Here is a 20,334-nt window from a genome sequence, read left to right on the forward strand (position 1 = left end):
GAGAGAGGGGGGGGGGGGGGGGGGAGAGAATCAAAAAGTGAATCAAAGAGGGTTAGACGAGGATGTTGGACGACTGGAGTGTGACTCATGTGAAGTCCACATGCTGTGTGTGTGTGTGTGTGACACCTACATGGCTAAAGAGCTCGTTGGTGAGGCCCAGGTAGTTGTGCAGGGCCAGCACGGTGACTCTCTGTAGGCGGACCATGATGATCTGCAACAGACATGAAGAGGGAAAGTAAGATGGCTGCAGCGTACGCACACACACACACGCACACACACAGCTCACCTGTATCACACAGTCACATACACACACACACACACAGCTCACCTGTATCACACAGTCACACACACACACACACAGCTCACCTGTATCACCCAGTCACATACACACACATACACACGCACAGCTCACCTGTATCACACAGTCACATACACACGCACAGCTCATCTGTATCACACAGTCACATACACACGCACACACACAGCTCACCTGTATCACACAGTCACATACACACACACACACAGCTCACCTGTATCACACAGTCACATACACACACACACAGCTCACCTGTATCACACAGTCACACACACACACACACACAGTCACACACACACACAGCTCACCTGCACCACCCTGACAAGGCTTTCGGGGGTACTTTTCAAAGATGGAGAGGAAGGCCTCAACCGGTAGACGTAGAACAGTGGACACCTCGGCCGCCCGTGCCGACACTGTCTTGTATGGCTTCTGGTGGCCCTGGAACACACACACACATATATCTGTCAACAATATTATCAATATATTTGTATCAGCAACAGTGTTTTTATGTATAATACTTGTATTTCCTGTGGTATCACAATTAGATTAGAGTTTGAGGATGGGAGAAATTAATATTTTGACAGTAATTTTCATTGTTTGAGTGAGCTTGATTTCTTATCGAACACATTCAATAGAAGTTACGACATGTCTTCATCCAAAGGGGGATTTGAACCACAACCACTGTGAATGATGTGTCACATGTTCCTCCGTACTGAAGTGACCAATCAAAAGTACAGTCCAAGTTCACGTCCGAAAACGTGACGACAGTTGATGAGTCAAACAGGAAGTGACATCTTATCTTACGGTGATGACATCCAGGATGCTGAGGAGGCTGTGGACACTGTCGCCGGGGTAGACCTCCTTGACGACGCCATCCTTGCCATCCTGGAGACATGAGACAACGGTGGGGTTTGTTACGCGCACACACACATAAGCACACACACACATACACAAGCACACACTTCTAAACCAACAGATAAGACATAAAAATATTTAACAAATATAATTCAGACATGCTTTCCTGTCATTGCTCTGTACCAGATCATGGCTGCCCGGCCAATTAGCTTAACAACAGAGGCCAACAGACTGATGCAAGCACTAATCTGTCAACAGGTTTGTCTCTTTAATCCCGGGAGCTTTCTAATGACATTGTTTGTTTAGGTAGGTGTCAGATTCGTTTGGTTCCTGGTTCAGATTTTAGCACTTGAAAACTTCACACGTTTGATTGCTCTTGTGCCTGTGAGACTTTTACAGTCATGCAAGCAGACAAACAGACCATTAGGACAGACAGAGGTGCTAAATGGCTCCTCTGGTGCCGACTGACAGTTAAAGCTCATTAGTGAAGTTGGTTGAGATTTCCGATAGGGTGGGGGCTGAGGGGGTGATGAAGACAGGAAGGAAAGGAAGGTGGAAGGATTCAAGGTAAAAGGTAACGGGCTTCTAATGGTTTGACACTTCATCTCATTCAAGTACGTGTCTTGTTGCAAAAGCCCTTTACTTTGATAAAGCAAGTAGGCTAAATGATTTATGAAACTACAGTATGAATAAGCACCGGTCATTATGTTATGCATCTTAGAGATCATTTTAATTATACTATAAAATTGGCATACACATGTTGGATATGCATATGTTTCTATTTTTTTATTGTAATTGTATTATTTTTATGATGATGATGATAATTATTATATATTTTACTAACATTTTGTGTCTGTTACAGTACAGGTTTTATAATAAAAACAAATCAGAAATGTATCATATTATGCATCTTAGAGTTAAAAGGAGAAACTGGCCCTTGATATTCAAAGTGTAGGAAGGAGATGCCATCTGCTGGTTATATTCTAGTTTAACAGGATAGAAAGAGACTTCATCACTTTGGACCAGAGTTGCATCAGAACAGCAATTAACAATACGTTTTGCGTCATTTGTGTTTGTTGTTGTAAAAGTGTTCATATTTAATACTTTAGAGATTAATAACACCTTTGATTGCTCTTGAGCATGTGATAGTTTGACCATCATGGAAACAGACAAACAGACAGAGGTGCTAAATGGTTCCTCTGGTGCCGACTGAGAGTTCAAGCTCATTAGTGAAGTTTGTTGACTATGCTGGTAGATGGAACTGTCATATTCTAAATATACATGTTAGATATACGTATGTAAATAATTTGTTAGTGTATAAAAAATAGGGAAATTAATATCATATATTTTACTAAACCTTTTGTGTCTGTTACAATACACGTTAAATGATATAATTATCTCAACCACGACCCACGCTTACAAACACACACACACGTACACACACGCACACACACACACGTACACACCCACACACATGTACACACACACACCCACGTACAAACACACCCACACACACACAGCTCACCTGTCCGGTAAGGCACAGTTCCAGCTTGCCGTCCTGTACGACGTAGATGCTGCTGTCCGGCTGCCCCGGCCGGAACACGTACTCCCCCTGCTGGAACTTGAGGAACACCATGTGCTTACACAGCTCCAGGAACAGAGGCTTCTCAAAGTGGCCCAGCACCCTGGAGGTCAGGAGGTCACACACACACACACACACACAGATATGTACACAGACGCACACACACACACACACACAGTTATCCAGATTTCATCACTGTTAAAACGACCACACAGTGGTCTTACGTACACACTATACTGTAACACGTGAGCGGTACATAGCAATGTATGATGCTATTAGGGATGGGCATAATTAATCGACGATCGATTATCGATCATTAAGAATTTCGTCGATGACATTATTTGTTCATCGATAAAACTAATGAGTGTTCCGTTGCATAGTTGAGTCTTGAAGGAATGCAATGGATTTTGCTATGTGGCAGGATTTAAAAATTTTACCAAGCAAAGCCAATGTTTAGAGAAAAAAAAACGCCACAAGCCTACTCAGTTACGAGTTTCCATGTATTTCAAAAGTAAACATGAAGAGGTCACGGCGAAGTGTGGCGTGAGACCATTTTGACTTAAAAATTACTTTGTTCATTGCCAACACTGCAAAGCTAAGTATAAATACAACTCCTCCACGACTCAAATGATGTAGCTACCACTTGAAGAACGTAGCTACATCCGACCCTGGTTAGCGGCGGTGCATCCTTCTCTCTGTGTTAGCACGGAGGAGCTGCGATGCACAACGAGCAGAGACAATTACCCAACGGATCTGCAAGTCCATCGAGATGGATATGCTACCCTTAAATATTATTGAGGGCGAAAGTTTTTATGAAGTTTTGTTAATTAGCCGGGAAAAAACGAGGGTCAGTTGTGTTTGAGCACAGGCTTCTAGCTGTTGTCTCCGCTTCTAGGAGTTACAGAAATAGTTGTTTTTCTTGTAATAGCGACAGATCTCAATGTGGAAACACGCTGTGTTTCTTCTATTTTCACTGCATTTTAATATAGCCTATAAATAGTTAATTTTAATATAAAAATGTTAATGATTAATCGAAAATCGATCGTTAATTCTCCCAACGATCGATTAAGACAATTTAGTCGAATGCCCATCCCTAGATGCTATAATACATACATAGATACACACACACACATATATATATAAATGGTAGTCATATTTTAAGACATCTCCATAGACACACACCCCCCCCCTCCACACACCCCCCCCCCAGCCCCCCCCCCCCCCCCCCCCCCCTCCACACCCCCCCCCCCCAGCCCCCCCCCCCCCCCCTCCACACCCCCCCCCCAGCCCCCCCCCTCCACACACACCCCCAGCCCCCCCCCCCCCCTCCACACACCCCCCCAGCCCCCCCCCCCCCCTCCACACACCCCCCCCAGCCCCCCCCCCCCTCCACACACCCCCCCAGCCCCCCCCCCCCCCCCCCCCCCTGCGTGCGTACCTGACGTTCTTCAGCATGTACAGCACCTCGGAGGGCAGGTGGGAGTTGGCCACGTCAAACTCCGTCAGGTCGGCCTCCAGCACGGAAGGAGGAGGCTCCTTGGCCTGCAGGATGGGGACCTCTTTCTTAAAACGCAGGATCCTGGAGGGGGGGGGGGGGCAGGAAATGATGGAATTGTTATTTCAAACTCGTCTTCACTGACTTAACTGAACTGGAATCTGACCCGGACCCTCTGCTAGCTAGACTATATTGTGCTTTTCATTTTTGTTTGTGTCTGTTAGAACTCTTCTCAGAAGATCTGTTGGCATAACGATGTTTCAATTTCAGTACCGCAAGTTTCACAAAAAGGATATGTCAATATTTCTGTTTGTGGTAAGGTCTGCATGCATACTTTTTGGCAATGTTTAACATCTTCTGCTTCTTCTTGAGGCGCGGGCGGGAGGAGGAAGCTGTCCCCACAAGAGAAGATGTAGACTGAGACACCTGGGGGAGAGAGAGAGACAGAGAGACAAGGAGAGAGAGACAAAGAGAGAGACAAAGAAAGAGACAAAGAGAGAGACAAAGAAAGAGAGACAGAGAGAGACAGAGAAAGACAGAGAGAGACAGAGAGAGACAGAGACAGAGAGAGACAAAGAGAGACAGAGAGAGAGAGAGACAACAAGAGAAAGACAGAGACAAAGAGAGACAGAGAGAGACAGAGAGAGACAGAGAAAGACAGAGAGAGACAGAGACAGAGAGAGACAAAGAGAGACAGAGAGAGACAGAGAGAGACAGAGACAGAGAGAGACAGAGAGAGACAGAGAGAGAGAGAGAGAGAGACAGAGAGAGACAGAGAGAGACAGAGAGAGACAGAGTGTCGACAGGTCAAGGTCGTAAAGTGAACTTCATGCAGTTCTATGTTGTAACATCACTTCAGCTACAGACTGCAACTGGCCATAGGGGCTGACCTTGCGCATGATCTTCCTCCCATAGAACATGACCTTGTCCCTCTTACGGAAGCGGTATTTAGGAGCCTCCTGGGCCTCGATGTCTGAGAGATGGAGAGAGAGAGACAGAGAGAGAGAGAGAGAGAGAGAAAGAAAGGAGAGTAGAGAGAGGAGAAAGAGAGGAAAGAGAGAAAATTCTTATTGAAAACCGAACTGAAGTGAGTGAATGAGAAGGTCTTATAAGGTCAACAGACTGCTGGGGGGAGACCAGCGTCTGACCAAAGAGAGGAGACGAGGGGAGCAGGAGGAGGGAGACTGACTTCGTAGCTGGATCCTGCGCAGGACGAAGAAGATGAGGATGGCGATGAGGATGATGGCGAATCCCGCGCCGATCACCATGCCAACCATCTGGAGAGAGCGGGGGGGGGGGGGGGGGGGGGGGGCGGAGGGAGAGAGACGGAGGGGGAGCGGTGAGTGAGATGGACGCAGAGTCAGGTAGAGAGGGAGGGAGGGAGCAGAACGATCACAATACCGCCGTGACACCAAGAACAGTCCATAACAAGACCCCCCCCCCCCCCCCCCCCCGAGTGACACTGACCATGCTCGTCTGTAGCTCTTCCTCCACAAACGCCTTGATGTGGTGGTTAAACCCTTCCTGCGATTGGAACAGAACACACATCAATCAAGGACCACTTCCGACCTTCCCTTAGGACCACAGTTAGAAGGTCCCTGGTCGCCGCCCGGTGAGAGCAGCTGTCTGAAAGCAGCTGCTGCGTCCGTCCTGCTTACGAGACATCTGACGTGGCTCTCTGAGTACAGCTTGGGAACTCCCTTTTCGCCGCACTTTGACCCCACACCGACCCCGGTTCATAACCCCCCCCCCCCCCCCCCCATCATCCTCTCCCTCTCTCTATCCCTTTATCATTCTGGTGATCCCCCCCTCTACCCTGGCCAGGTTCACTTCCAAAAGGCTTGATGTAGGCTGCTGTCTACTGACGCTGACAAAGGCCCCTGGCTGGGGTAGAGGGCTGCTGTCTACTGACGCTGACACAGGCCCCTGGCTGGGGTAGAGGGCTGCTGTCTACTGACGCTGACAAAGGCCCATGGCCAGGGCGAGGGCTGCTGTCTACTGACGCTGACACAGGCCCCTGGCTGGGGTAGAGGGCTGCTGTCTACTGACGCTGACACAGGCCCCTGGCTGGGGTAGAGGGCTGCTGTCTACTGACGCTGACACAGGCTCCTGGCCGGGGCGAGGGCTGCTGTCTACTGACGCTGACAAAGGCCCCTGGCTGGGGTAGAGGGCTGCTGTCTACTGACGCTGACAAAGGCCCCTGGCCGGGGCGAGGGCTGCTGTCTACTGACGCTGACACAGGCCCCTGGCCGGGGCGAGGGCTGCTGTCTACTGACGCTGACAAAGGCCCCTGGCTGGGGTAGAGGGCTGCTGTCTACTGACGCTGACAAAGGCCCCTGGCCAGGGCGAGGGCTGCTGTCTACTGACGCTGACACAGGCCCCTGGCTGGGGTAGAGGGCTGCTGTCTACTGACGCTGACACAGGCCCCTGGCTGGGGTAGAGGGCTGCTGTCTACTGACGATGACACAGGCCCCTGGCCGGGGTAGAGGGCTGCTGTCTACTGACGCTGACACAGGCCCCTGGCTGGGGTAGAGGGCTGCTGTCTACTGACGCTGACACAGGCCCCTGGCCGGGGTAGAGGGCTGCTGTCTACTGACGCTGACACAGGCCCCTGGCCGGGGTAGAGGGCTGGTGTGGGAGCGGCTGGCTCCTGTCTGTGTGTGGAGGTCTGTGGATGGAGAGTCTACCAAGGCCTGGGGGGGTTTGGCAAGAGATCTGGTTTAATCTGGTTTCACTGTAATCAGATCTGAGAGGACGAGGGAGGAAGGAAGACGGGGAGATAGAGAGAGAGAGAGAGAGTATACATTCTAGATTCACTCATCCGAGGCACACAAAGGTCGGACACAGAACAGATCCACTCAGATCCGCTCCTCTACTGCAGGCCTCTCCCTGCCAGATCAATAAGACTCTTATCTCTGTCGTCTACTCTGTAGCATTTTCCAGCCAAAGGACGTTCCTGGTCCCAAGTCCTGATTAAGGCTGTGACTCACATCGGGAGCCAAGAGATATGAATCTGTGTGATAAGCCTGTTGTGTTAGGAGCATTAAAAACTAAATGACTGGGGTGAGGCCAAAGTCGACCGTAGGCTTTTGGAAATCTAGCTCTTAGACAGTCAAGTGACTGGAAAGGAAATACAAGGCTGTTCAGTTATTGATGAGGCAGCACTTTATCTGTATCTCTCTAACTCACTCTCTCTTCTTCACACTGAAGGCAAAGGGAGTAACTACTTGAGTGAAGGATCGCGTGGGTCCATCTCTGGTGTGTGTGTATGTGTTTTCTGACCTCTGGGGTATCTTCTTGGACCTCCTGTTCCGAGGCGCTCTGTCCCATTCTAACCCCGCGTCTTCACAGGGCTGGTCCATCAACGGCCACTGGCAACACACACATACACACACACACATACACACACACAGGAAACAGTCATCATCAAGCGAGAGATTCCACATGCCAGACAAACGTGTTGGCACACTGAACAGACACAGGAAAACGATAAAGCCAAACAATGGGATGAAGATGGGAGCCTAAATATAAATTGGTCTTCTCGGTATGGGTATAACTCATTTGACTGCAGATCAAGAGGTCACTGGGTCAAATCTCCCCTGTGCGTAGCTTGGGATCAAAGTGTCAGCTAACTAACAACATTATTATTATAAGCGGCAATGCACAGGCTGGATTTAAACGTTTCATGAGAGAGGCTTAGCCGGTGCTACAGGCTACCGTCCAGACAAAGATGTACTGTGCGCTGTATGGACACACCCCCCCTACCCCCTTCCCCCCATTAAAGCTGACGTCACTGTGTTGATGACCGCACGGTCTCACCCGGGCCATTCTGACACACCCCCCCTACCCCCTTCCCCCCATTAAAGCTGACGTCACTGTGTTGATGACCGCACGGTCTCACCCGGGCCATTCTGACACACCCCCCCTACCCCCTTCCCCCCATTAAAGCTGACGTCACTGTGTTGATGACCGCACGGTCTCACCCGGGCCATTCTGACACACCCCCCCCCTACCCCCTTCCCCCCATTAAAGCTGACGTCACTGTGTTGATGACCGCACGGTCTCACCCGGGCCATTCTGACACACCCCCCCCTACCCCCTTCCCCCCATTAAAGCTGACGTCACTGTGTTGATGACCGCACGGTCTCACCCGGGCCATTCTGACACACCCCCCCTACCCCCTTCCCCCCATTAAAGCTGACGTCACTGTGTTGATGACCGCACGGTCTCACCCGGGCCATTCTGACACACCCCCCCTACCCCCTTCCCCCCATTAAAGCTGACGTCACTGTGTTGATGACCGCACGGTCTCACCCGGGCCATTCTGACACACAATCCTGCCCAGATGATTCCATCCCCCTCTCTCCACCCATTCATCTCTTCCGTCCATCTCTCCCCTTCTCTCCATCCCCCTCTCATCTCTCCCCTCCTCTCCATCCCCCTCTCATCTCCCTATCCCTCTCCATCCCCCTCTCATCTCCCTATCCCTCTCCATCCCCCTCTCATCTCCCTATCCCTTTCCATCCCCCTCTCATCTCTCCCCTCCTCTCCATCCCCCTCTCATCTCTCCCCTCCTCTCCATCCCCCTCTCATCTCCCTATCCCTCTCCATCCCCCTCTCATCTCTCCCCTCCTCTCCATCCCCCTTTCATCTCCCCTCCTCTCCATCCCCCTCTCATCTCTCCCCTCCTCTCCATCCCCCTCTCATCTCCCTATCCCTCTCCATCCCCCTCTCATCTCCCTATCCCTCTCCATCCCCCTCTCATCTCCCTATCCCTCTCCATCCCCCTCTCATCTCCCTATCCCTCTCCATCCCCCTCTCATCTCCCTATCCCTCTCCATCCCCCTCTCATCTCCCTATCCCTCTCCATCCCCAGAGCATGATCCTCTTACACCCACGATTTGGGTTGTTTCTCCTGGGATTTAGTCTAGGCCTACTAAACGGACTACTGTCCTCTTGTACTACCCTCCCTCCCTCCATCCCTTCCCTTCCTCTCTCTCTCTCTCTCTCTCTCTCTTCTTGTCCATCTCTCTCTCTCTCTGACCCACTTCCTCTCTTCCTCCCATCCTCCTCACCTCCTTCTCCCCCTTTCTTTCCTGCTCTCCCCTCCTTCTCTTTCCCTTGCGTCCCGCTCGTCCCCACCGTTCATATACCGATCGATCGACTCCACGAGCCCAGTGGAATGAGACCTAGTTCCCAAACATTAGTCACGTGCTCCCTCCCTGGACACAGCCATTATCTGCCAACATCTCCCCCAACAGCGCCCGGCCTCTTGTCTCCGCCACAGACAAACAAACCAAGCAGCAGAGCCGTGCTCAGCCTTGCCCTTCCCAAACAGAACCCTGCTCCCATCACGGATCTCCTCCAAATCTCCGCCTTGGAACGCGTCAGAGAGACATGTTGGAGCGAGACCAAAGCAAGTTGGTGAAACGCGACGCCACACACAAGGATCGTGAACCTTTAACGGCGGCCCCTGGTGTCGTTCTGCACTTTTATAATCTCCGATATAACTCCTATGGGAGCATGATGCACACGTACAGATTAGGCCTCAATCTGTGCAGAGATGGTCGTGTCTGCGTTTCAGGGAGTAAAGCAGGATGTGGGCTGGTTAGCGACAAGTTAAACAAACCAGCAAGGACGTTCCTTCTTGCTGTTCTCGTTGTGTTCTAGAACCACAGTGCCTGCATATCTTTATCTATCTCTGTGAGCTATTTGTTCTCTCTATTCTCTTCTCCTCCCTCTCTGGTCTCTCAATCTCTCTCTCTCTCTCTCTCTCTCTCTCTCTCTCTCTCTAGGTTCTATAATTCTGGTTAGCCTCGTACGACCAAACACTTCACTGGACACTAAACTGAAAAGCGCTTCCTTGCAGTGGTCAGAAGTGCACGTTACAGCGAAAACACCACGGAAATCCCGAATCAGCCCGGTGAAGAAACCCTTCCTTTTGTTACAAAATAAATGGTTTCCTGGCACAGTGAAGAAATACTGTGGGGCTTATAAAGAATGCAGGCCAGCCCATACAGGCCTATACACGGTATCACGGCCCAACACAAAATATATAATCCACAAGTTGATGTTAAGAAAAATTGCCTTACTAACTCAGTTAGTAAAAATACAAATATGAAAATAAATAACTAACCCTACAGAGTTTGACCCCTACAAGAGCTGCAATGTCCTGCCCTGTAGGCTACACTACTCATATTACTGTGTGACCAGCTTAGCGTGCGCTCCACCGTGTGTTTTACAGTTCTAGTTGGCCTATTGTTACTACACAGGTCATAGTAATAAGAGCTACCATGTCATAAAACTTTAATTACTTGAATTAATCCATATTGTCGGTGTACACATTATTTATAATATAGTGTATAGTCTATAACCTTGATATAGATCCTAAATACTGTCACCTCTAACAGAAGCAGACACTTCTGACCTTGCCAGCCTTCTCAGTGCCTTGCTGAGCTGACGTGCTGACTTGCCCACGCCCGCCCGCACCGGCCTGTGTCTGTCCTAGCCTTGCAGCTTGACGACCGTATCCGCATTGTCCTGCAGATACAATGCTGCCAGTGTAGACATGCCCCTCAGTATGAATCCTCCACACACAGACACACACTGATCCAGGGGCAGCTCCTTCCATAGGGCGGCTCTAACAGCTAGCGACATGCTGGCTTTTCTTCCCGGACAAAAAACAAAACAACAATTTAAAAAAAAAAGCAACGTATATTATATACCTCGAGTGTTTGAGAGAAGACCACGATGGAATCAATTATGGATAACTTTGATCAATCTTCTTCCTCCATTTGTCATTGAAATGTCTTTCTCCTGTAGAGCTGGATGGCTCGATATTGACTGGTAACTCTTTGGCAACTAGGGAATACAACAACTCGATCTTAAACGCCAGGCCATGAACTACTGAGAACAGAAACCAGACACAAGCTGGTTTCAATGTAGCCTTGTGACCTTTACTCTTGAAAGCACAACATTAGCACCATAAACAGTTAAAAGGTTAGCTTTTCCCCCCCTCTACATACATATATGTCATAACACTGTTATAATCTGTCAATTATCGATGCCCAAGGGCCAAATAAACGACGAAGGACAAGGAAATACGGTCAAAGGTAATGTGTCCAGTCAATGGCTGAGGCCAGGACAGATCAGGTTTCAAAGCCAAAATAGTTTGAGTAGTTTGTAACCGTCTGGTGTTGTCTTTCCCATCACTTATAAATCAAAGGCCCGGTTTGACGGTGTACTAACAATTATGTATTGCTGTAGCAATAAAACTCCTCTTAATCAGAAAGGATAGGCCTGGCCTTTATATTTCTTATTTAGCCGCATTCTGAATGCTGTCCTGCGCATAACGGACTTGCATTGGTGCAGCTTTCTAATAAATCTGTGAAAATCATGTAAAAAAGGCTGTCCACTCGAACTGTTATGGCTTTGTTGTGCCCATCATCTTCCTCCCACCCAAAGCACCCTTTCCGGATATCTGTGTATTTTAATGCAGTAATGTCGGTAGTGGCTTTAGCTAGATTGCTAAACTACTCTACAATACTAGGCCGGTTTACACGCTTTACAACAGAAGGCAAAAATCCCGACATCTGCTGTTGCTCAAAGAGGGTCTACCCCCAGAGATATCCCCTCCTTGTGCGGATGCTAGCATCCAAGCATTAGGTGATGCTATCAGCTAAAATACAGCAGAAGCTATATCATTCTTCTACAGCTTGTAATTAACTATAATGTATTTTCTGAATAACTGTTTTTTAAATATATGTTAATATGATACTGCTGAGTTAAAACTGTTTCAGGGGAACACTCATTGTGAACGGACAAGATCGTGAGGATGTTTGTGACCTCCGCAGGGACACCGCAGAGCTAATATTGACATGCCTCGGACAGCACTGTGCTATCCGAAGTGACACTTGTCTCGAGTTCCCACGGTTGTAATAGACAAATACACATCGTTTTCACAAGTATTATACGCATTCGTATTTTGGTTAGAAGCCGAACTATTTACTCTATACTGTAAAAGGGCGTTACAGTAAAATAACGTTACCTGAAACGCGTGGTTCTTGTTAATCGTTGCTGTCAAACAACAGACATAGCGGAAATCATCGGTAACTAAGCCCCTCCCACCTTTCTTTCAACAACACCTGGCAAATCAAAAAAGAGCAAAAACTCAGATTTTAACCAATTAACATCAAGGGATGAGTCAATGGCCATATATCCCACCTACTTTTAAGTAAACATACAAATTCAAGCCAACCACAGTGCAAGGTTGAGAAGGGCACAGTCACGATTATTTTTTCATTGGTGTTTACATCAGTGACTGACGAGCGAGCTAACCAATGAACACAACAGACTACATGAGAAGACTGAAGTTTTTCATGTTGGTTATTGTTAACCATTCTTTGATAAATTACTTGGGACTGTTAATAGTATGACTAAATGTAATAGTAAATTTAACATTTTGAATCAGATAATCTGATTATTTGGGAAGGCCATGGCAACCTTTGGCAAATAACAGATAAAGGGAAACTTATTACACCCCCCTATTCCATTAATGTAACAGATAAGTGGACACATTACTGTAGTACTAAAGTGACTCATTCAATTATTACAAGTTATTTCAAATATATGTATTACTTTACTATATCTACAATAGTTCTGATAAAGCAAAAAGATTCATAGTGTCTATCACTTTTTAAACACAGTTGTGGAGAAATGTATCGACTTCTTCGTTCATGGAACAACGAGGTACAGTCTAAAATGAGCTTACACTGCCACCTAGTGGCAATGAATTAATACTGCATCAATACTGCAAGTCTGGGAAAACTTAAAACTACATGAACAAATTACACAGAATCCCAAAGAAATGCAGATCCACGAGGATTTTCGGTAAAATATGAGGTGTTTATTGAATTAGTTGTTGGTGAGATTACAGGTCAGTGATGGGCTTGTGTGGCCAATAGGGATTCTTGACCTTGTCCAGTTTGGTCTCTGGGAAAGTGTCGTTGAGATCATCAATGGTCATCTGGTCGAAGGGGATCATGTTTCTGAACTTCTCCAACTGTAAAAATGAATAAAAATAAAAAGAGAGAGAGAAAGATGGGAGGAGTATAAGAGAGAGAGAATCGCGATCAGGGATGAACGGAGAGAGTACTTGATAGGTGTGTGAGAGTTTGTGTGTAAATTAGTGAGTCCTGTTAACACTTTATAGACAATCACCTCCTTCTCATACTGAGTGATGCGAGCCTTGGATGCCTCAATGTAGGCCACGGCTGCTTTGTCCTATGGGGAAAAAGTTAAAGGTCACCACAAACGACCACGATCCAGACAACCAAAACACTAAACTAAGACCTGGGTTGATAAAAAAAAATATATATATATCTTGAGATTTTAAACACTCACCGCTACTGCCTCCTGTGCATCAATGGCGCTGGTCTGTGTGTCAACAGGCACAGGTATCTGCAAAGCACTGAACTGTGGGGATGGAGAAGAGAAGGGATGACGTAGGGATGCAAATTTACATTTATTCATTTAGCAGACGCTTTTATCCAAAGCGACTTCCAAGAGAGAGCTTTACAAAGTGCATAGGTCACTGATAATAACAACAAGATAGCCCCACAGCATTGCGGGTAGTCAAAAACAAGAAGTACATATTGTGAACAACCAAAAAATAGTGCTCAAGGGAAGAAACCATAAGAGCATGTAGTTAAACAAGTTAAAATTACACAACATTATTCTCCAAGTGCAGGTGTACCTGTAGGAAAGCAATAAAAATAAGATTAACTAAAATAGAATACAACAGTTTAAATCAGCTACCACTAACCAACAAGAGCAACAGTCTAACTGTCTAAATCTAACAGTCTAAATTAACCAATTAAAATCAGAAGAACCAATCCAGCAGTAGAAGAGAGACCAAGAAGGTGGCTTGACTTGTATCTTCGCTGATTGAAAACTTGGACCAACAGGCTACCCTGATTTGGTGGTGAAGCAGGAACTCGTGTTCCGACAATGGCCGGGTTTCCCAGATTCGTTAAGAAGCTCTTAACGTTAAGAGCGTTTTAAGAACGTTCTAAGGGCGCTCTCGAACGCTCTTAGGACGTTTCAGAAGATCTTAGCGTTAAGAGCTTGTTAGAGTTGTTAGCGTGAGCGGCCTCATTATCGTCCATTCAAACTCGCTAATGTTCCAGACCCCATTATCGTCCACAACCGTTTCTTCCGTTAATTTCTTAAAGATATGCAGCAGCAACGAACGAAAGCAAATCACCGATATGTACACATCTTATATTGCTGCCCACCAAATTACAGCTTCTTACTATGAGATTTGATTATGTAAATACGCTCTCAAACCGTATGTGCGGCATCTGCCTTCCGCAGATTCAAACTTGACATTTCTCCATTGAAAGTGGTTGGGTGGACGATAATGGGACCCCCTGGCTAACTGCTAAAATCAGGAAAATACAATTTCTAGGCATATCCTTTTTGGATTTTAAAACCGGAATGTTATAATCTATATGTGTGTATCTATACGTTAAAGTACAATTCTGTGACATAACGTTTTAAATTTGTATTATATCGACATTTTGGTCAAATTTGTAACGAGCGTCGAGAGCTAGGTGGACGATAATGGGACCCCTGCTAACTGCTGTGGAAGCCAGATATCTGTCAGGTGAGTTTTTGTTCGACCTTACCTTCTTCTCAAACTCGTCTACCATGCCAGCCCTAGCGACAGCTGTCTTGTAGTAGGCCCAGTCAATCTCCACTGGCTTCTCTGGAAGGCCAGCGAGCCTGTTAACCGAGTGAGGGAGAATAAGTCAACAAGGCGCTACTGACGGAGAGAAAAACCTGTTTGGTGTGTGTTTGAGGGGATAGAGTGAGAGGCAGCTAAATCTTTTTTTGCGTTTTGGACGTCCATATGGACGTCCATAGACTGACGGCGATGGCTGCTGATCTTTGCATGGATGGACGGACGGCGATGCTGTTCAGAGTGCCGTCCATAGAGGGAGCATATATTTTGGACGGCGTCATAGCCGTCCATATGGACGGCGATGCTGTTCAGAGTGCCGTCCATAGAGGAAGCAGATATTTTGGACGGCGATGGATTAGCAGGGACGTCCCTCGTGCCGTCCATAGAGGGAGCAGATATTTTGGACGGCGTCATAGCCGTCCATATGGACGGCGATGCTGTTCAGAGTGCCGTCCATAGAGGGAGCATATATTTTGGACGGCGATGGATTGAATGTTTAGCAGGCTGTTGAGCTAACAGAACTGCCGAAGGCTACCATAGCATGTAGCTAGCTACATTAACTTTGGATGACTCAATCTTTTGTCAAGTTAATTTGTATGAATTGCATGTTAGTGCAATATTTACGCCTTTATTCTGTTTTTTTTACATAATCAGCAGTATGATCTCATGACAATATAGACTTGAAAAACAATATGTTATGGTTTGGGTTTGCCTATAGGCTACATTTATTTTAATTATTTCGAGAATTGTTAATAAAGACTCATTTAAAATGTTAACATTGTGTTATGACCCTATGAAATACATTGCCATTTAGGTCTTTTAAACCGTCAGTTTAAAGTGTTTTATGGGTGGATTTGAAGCCACCAGTCAGTAGCTCCAATCTTGCGCACGAACTTTGCGCACGGAGACAAACGCAAAACAACAAACACTCGCTTGGAGCGGAGACCAATGCAAAACACAATACGATGTGTTGAGCCAAACCAAAGCCGTCAAAGGCTACCATGAATGTAGCTACAGCAACCGTGGATGACTCAATAAGTTTTGTCACGTTATTTTGTATTAATTGCATTTAAGTGAAGGCTATATATTTACGCCTTTATTTTATTTTTAACATACAAAAGTAGGCCAATCAACAATATAATCTCATGACAATACAGACTTGAAAAACAATATGTTATAGGGTTTGCCTAGATATAGGCTACATATATTTTAAATATTTCGAGAATTGTTAATAAAGACTCAATTAAGATTTTAACATTGTGTTATGACCCTATGAAATACATTGCCCTTTAGGTCTTTGAAGCCGTCAGTTTAAAGTGTTTTATGGGTGGATTTGGAGCCACCAGTCAGTAGCTCCAATGTTGCGCACGAACCACTTTGAGCGGAGACAAATGCAAAACGTAATAGCCTATGGGCCTAACACTCCAAATTTTAAATTTTTAAATGAGTCTTTATTAACAATTCTCGAAATAATTAAAATATATGTAGCCTATAGGCAAACCCAAACCATAACATATTGTTTTTCAAGTCTATATTGTCATGAGATCATACTGCTGATTATGTAAAAAAAACAGAATAAAGGCGTAAATATTGCACTAACATGCAATTCATACAAATTAACTTGACAAAAGATTGAGTCATCCAAAGTTAATGTAGCTAGCTACATGCTATGGTAGCCTTCGGCAGTTCTGTTAGCTCAACAGCCTGCTAAACATTCAATCCATCGCCGTCCAAAATATATGCTCCCTCTATGGACGGCACTCTGAACAGCATCGCCGTCCATATGGACGGCTATGACGCCGTCCAAAATATCTGCTCCCTCTATGGACGGCACGAGGGACGTCCCTGCTAATCCATCGCCGTCCAAAATATCTGCTTCCTCTATGGACGGCACTCTGAACAGCATCGCCGTCCATATGGACGGCTATGACGCCGTCCAAAATATATGCTCCCTCTATGGACGGCACTCTGAACAGCATCGCCGTCCGTCCATCCATGCAAAGATCAGCAGCCATCGCCGTCAGTCTATGGACGTCCATATGGACGTCCAAAACGCAAAAAAAGATTTAGCTCCTACTGGATAGAGTCAGGGCCTCCGAGTGAGGGACTGAGAGACCAAACAATGGATGAGGAAATAGCTGGTGAGTACGGTAAAGCTTGGCTACTGACTTGGCAGAGATTGCATCGCTGCGGGTCTTCAGGGCGTTGAACATGCTCCTCTGGTTGGGGGGTACGCGCTCGGCGAACGCCACCCAGTCAATGGCTTTCAGGGCCGCGCGGCGAATAGATGTCCTCACCATCTGCGGGGTACATAGGCGGAGGAGAAGAGTCATAAGTGTATTGGAATTCTGTCCGCTGACTGACAATATAAACTCATGAATTGCCAGTATTGTCAACCAGTGTAACAATGTGACAGGTAGGACTAAAAGGCTATTCATGTAGCTAGCCATCTTGAATACAGTAGGTCATTTGCCACTGTTTGGGTTAAGTAGGTTACGTAAGTATCTGCTATTATTACTCGGTGGTGACTGGCGATTTAAACAACTCATTTCTAGAAAGTTCAAATTAAGCCCTCCGAAAACGTTCAATATAGGAACTCGCACAACATGTTATTTGTTAATTGTTCAATGCAGCAAAGCTAGCTAGCATGTCACAAAACGTGACGGGCCGATTCATTTAAACGTAGCTTGAAAGCCAAGGTCAGAATGTTCTCCGTCGCGACTAATGCAAATTAGGAAATTGAACGTGCTTGGTCATTTACAATGCACGCATCAAAACACTAAAGTTGTAAATGTCTCTTTGAATGTCAGAAAACTATTTAAATACAATGTATACATTGAAGAGAAGCTAGCGGGCTTACAACTCACCTTAGCAGCGAAATGTCCGAGATGTCCACGCACACTGCGCAAATGTGGAAGTCGACTTATTTCATGTATAAGATTCCTCAGCTTTATCATAATGCTGCCCTCTATCGTGTTGGAAGATGATTGCAAGCACATTTGGACCCATTGCAGGTCCGTTTCGCAACTGGTACCCAAGTCAGGAAATGATAAACTCATTCCTCAAATACGCTCTAAAATTGTCATATTACATGTCTTAAATAAAACCATCAGTTACAAGTGTTTTATCACGTGACCATTTATTAAAGAACGGGACCATTTTCCTGTAGCTCATGGTTGAGAAAATGTATTTAGCCTTTATTAATCAGTTTATTCTCTTTAATTATTAACAAAACGTTTACAACATGAACTGATGAGGTCAGTCCATGGTTCTAAAATCAACAGCCAAGCGTTGAAGCTTTGAAGCAAGTCGTTTATGTGACCTATGTGTCTTAACGAATCACGTCAGTATCTGGTGAAAATAATCATTATTTGACTGCCTTTAATTTCTTCTGGAAAATAAATAGACCACTTCAAATGGCCCAAAAAATTGAGATTATTTAGCTCTGCCTTAAATTATTAATTAATAGGATCTAAATTTGAGCAAGTAATTCCTTCATCATTGACGGAGAAGGTGACCCAGATTATACACACACAATGTGTTCGTAAATTATCCTTATTTTTTGTCAAATTAAATAGGCCTGCACGAAAATAAATTAATGGTAGCCTATATTTTAAAGTAAATATTTTTAAGCACATTTTTGCTCAGAAACACAAATTAGAAGTAAACTACACTTTCAAATAGTGCCCGTTTTAGTTACAATTGTTGCGCTGCAATTAACTAAGACCCAATCATTTCAACACGGAAAAAAACATATTGTTTATTTACTGGATTCAGTTTATACACTGAAATAAAGTTAAACTGAATAATTAAAATGGGACCATGTATGTACACAGTACAGATACAAAGATATTTAATAAATACCGAGAATTCTGCATAGTTTCCTGGCAATGTTGCCGGAAAAGTAAAAACTAAACATTTTATTTACAAGAATACAGCACATTTCTGGAAAGTTAAAAGTTAAATCTCTCTTATTGGAATTGGTCTCTAAGGCAACAGTGTAATCGTTGAAAGGGCCTAACCATATGGGAATATATTCCATATCCTAAAAGACACTTAGGAATTGCAATTAGACACACTCAGCTACATAGGCCTACTGGTCGTTTGCAATTGAACAGCAACGGTGAAAACAGTCAACAAATAAACATCAACAGTGAGCAAAAAAATTGTGTTGCAAGGCACCTTCAGAACTGCAAGGCCTTTAAGTACTTTTTTGTTGCTTTACGCACTCATTACGCAAGGTAATTACGCACGGTGATGCTGAACCTTAGTAAGGGATATATGATCATTTTAAAAACAGGTTATCAAATATAAAGATGATACATAGATGTTTTTTAAGGCAAGTGGTTTAAGGCTTATAGTGCCAGCGTGTGCATAATCGATGAGAATTTATAAAATGAGACACCCATGTATGCACATTTCTCAAATGTTCTTATAAACTATTATAAACAAACGTGGCCAACATTAAAAGAATATAATTTTGGTCTATTAAAAAATCGATTATGGCATTGGCTCACATTTTTCTTGGCAGGCCTGTACTGGCCTAAAAAATATTTCAATTATTATCTATTGAAAGGGATACAAAAATGGGTTATTCATACCATTCAAAAAATATATTCATATTTAAAGTAAGTGTAGTTGTAACCATAATATCTAAGATATTAGAAACGATCTCAGAATAAGTATTCTAAGACAAATAGTACATTCCGTAAGTAACTGGTCCACTGAAAAGTCCTGGGACCGGTAATGTGGGCCTTGGAAAGCCGTTGGAAGGTCCGTATGGGGACCCCATGTGTGGGCCCAAAGGGAATGGGAGAGCAAAAGCAGGTAAGATGGGTTTCGATGCGAGTTTGTACTTCTCCAACTCGGCCTCCTGGAGTCTTTTGGCTTTGGCTCTCCTGTTTTGGAACCATATTTTAACCTGTGTCTCTGTCAGATTGAGGGAGTTGGAGAACTCGGCTCTCTCGGCGATGGACAGGTATTGCTTCTGTCGGAACTTCCTCTCCAGCGCCAGCAACTGAGAGGTAGTGAAGGGCGTTCGAGGTTTTCTGTTGTTTTTATGCTTTCTTAAAGTACATGGAGGTGGGCTCGAGCTTCCTGAGATAAGACACAAGTTGGGAAAAAATATCAGGAATTATAAGTTTGTCCATTCATATTCTGCGAAGTTTCCCCACAAATTTGTATTTAACTTTTTTCCACTAATCAAAGAAAGAGTCCATATGTACAGAGAATATTAACAAAGGTAAATATTTAAATGCCTATAGCCTACAGCCCAAACATGATAGGCTAATTATATGATATGTTCAGCCAATAATAATACTGCTTACATAAATACCAGCAAT

General features: G+C 45.3%; 2 protein-coding genes across 2 annotated transcripts in view; both read right to left on the reverse strand.

Moving 5' to 3' along the window:
* Positions 1 to 12,375, reverse strand: part of pnpla6 (patatin-like phospholipase domain containing 6) — a 34,886-nt gene extending 22,511 nt beyond the window's left edge. Inside the window, 13 exon segments of the mRNA XM_047043473.1 lie at positions 131 to 211; positions 625 to 651; positions 653 to 754; positions 1,121 to 1,201; positions 2,697 to 2,856; positions 4,192 to 4,332; positions 4,583 to 4,674; positions 5,139 to 5,221; positions 5,438 to 5,525; positions 5,716 to 5,772; positions 7,531 to 7,619; positions 10,974 to 11,109; positions 12,296 to 12,375. Coding sequence (XP_046899429.1) covers positions 131 to 211; positions 625 to 651; positions 653 to 754; positions 1,121 to 1,201; positions 2,697 to 2,856; positions 4,192 to 4,332; positions 4,583 to 4,674; positions 5,139 to 5,221; positions 5,438 to 5,525; positions 5,716 to 5,772; positions 7,531 to 7,578 — 960 coding nt within the window. The 5' untranslated portion in view covers positions 7,579 to 7,619; positions 10,974 to 11,109; positions 12,296 to 12,375.
* Positions 12,376 to 13,131: 756 nt separating this feature from the next.
* Positions 13,132 to 17,934, reverse strand: atp5pd (ATP synthase peripheral stalk subunit d). The gene is made up of 6 exons (XM_047043959.1): positions 17,860 to 17,934; positions 17,162 to 17,292; positions 14,937 to 15,033; positions 13,651 to 13,722; positions 13,468 to 13,530; positions 13,132 to 13,309 (listed from the first exon to the last, which is right to left on the reverse strand). The coding sequence occupies exons 2-6, from the start codon at positions 17,290 to 17,292 to the stop codon at positions 13,178 to 13,180; spliced, it is 495 nt and encodes a 164-aa protein (XP_046899915.1). The 5' UTR covers positions 17,860 to 17,934; the 3' UTR covers positions 13,132 to 13,177.
* Positions 17,935 to 20,334: the final 2,400 nt, after the last annotated feature.

The sequence above is a fragment of the Hypomesus transpacificus genome, chromosome 21 (assembly GCF_021917145.1).
Source record: "Hypomesus transpacificus isolate Combined female chromosome 21, fHypTra1, whole genome shotgun sequence".
NCBI lineage: Eukaryota > Metazoa > Chordata > Actinopteri > Osmeriformes > Osmeridae > Hypomesus > Hypomesus transpacificus.

What these genes read in the sequence shown, in the direction of transcription:
- atp5pd (XM_047043959.1), bottom strand. Translation starts at nt 17,292, where the DNA reads ATGGTGAGGACATCTATTCGCCGCGCGGCCCTGAAAGCCATTGACTGG. An exon ending in AGCGATGCAATCTCTGCCAA is followed by an intron (nt 15,034 to 17,161) that starts GTCAGTAGCCAA and finishes CTCGGTTAACAG; the next exon opens with GCTCGCTGGCCTTCCAGAGA. An exon ending in ATGCACAGGAGGCAGTAGCG is followed by an intron (nt 13,531 to 13,650) that starts GTGAGTGTTTAA and finishes TTTTCCCCATAG; the next exon opens with GACAAAGCAGCCGTGGCCTA.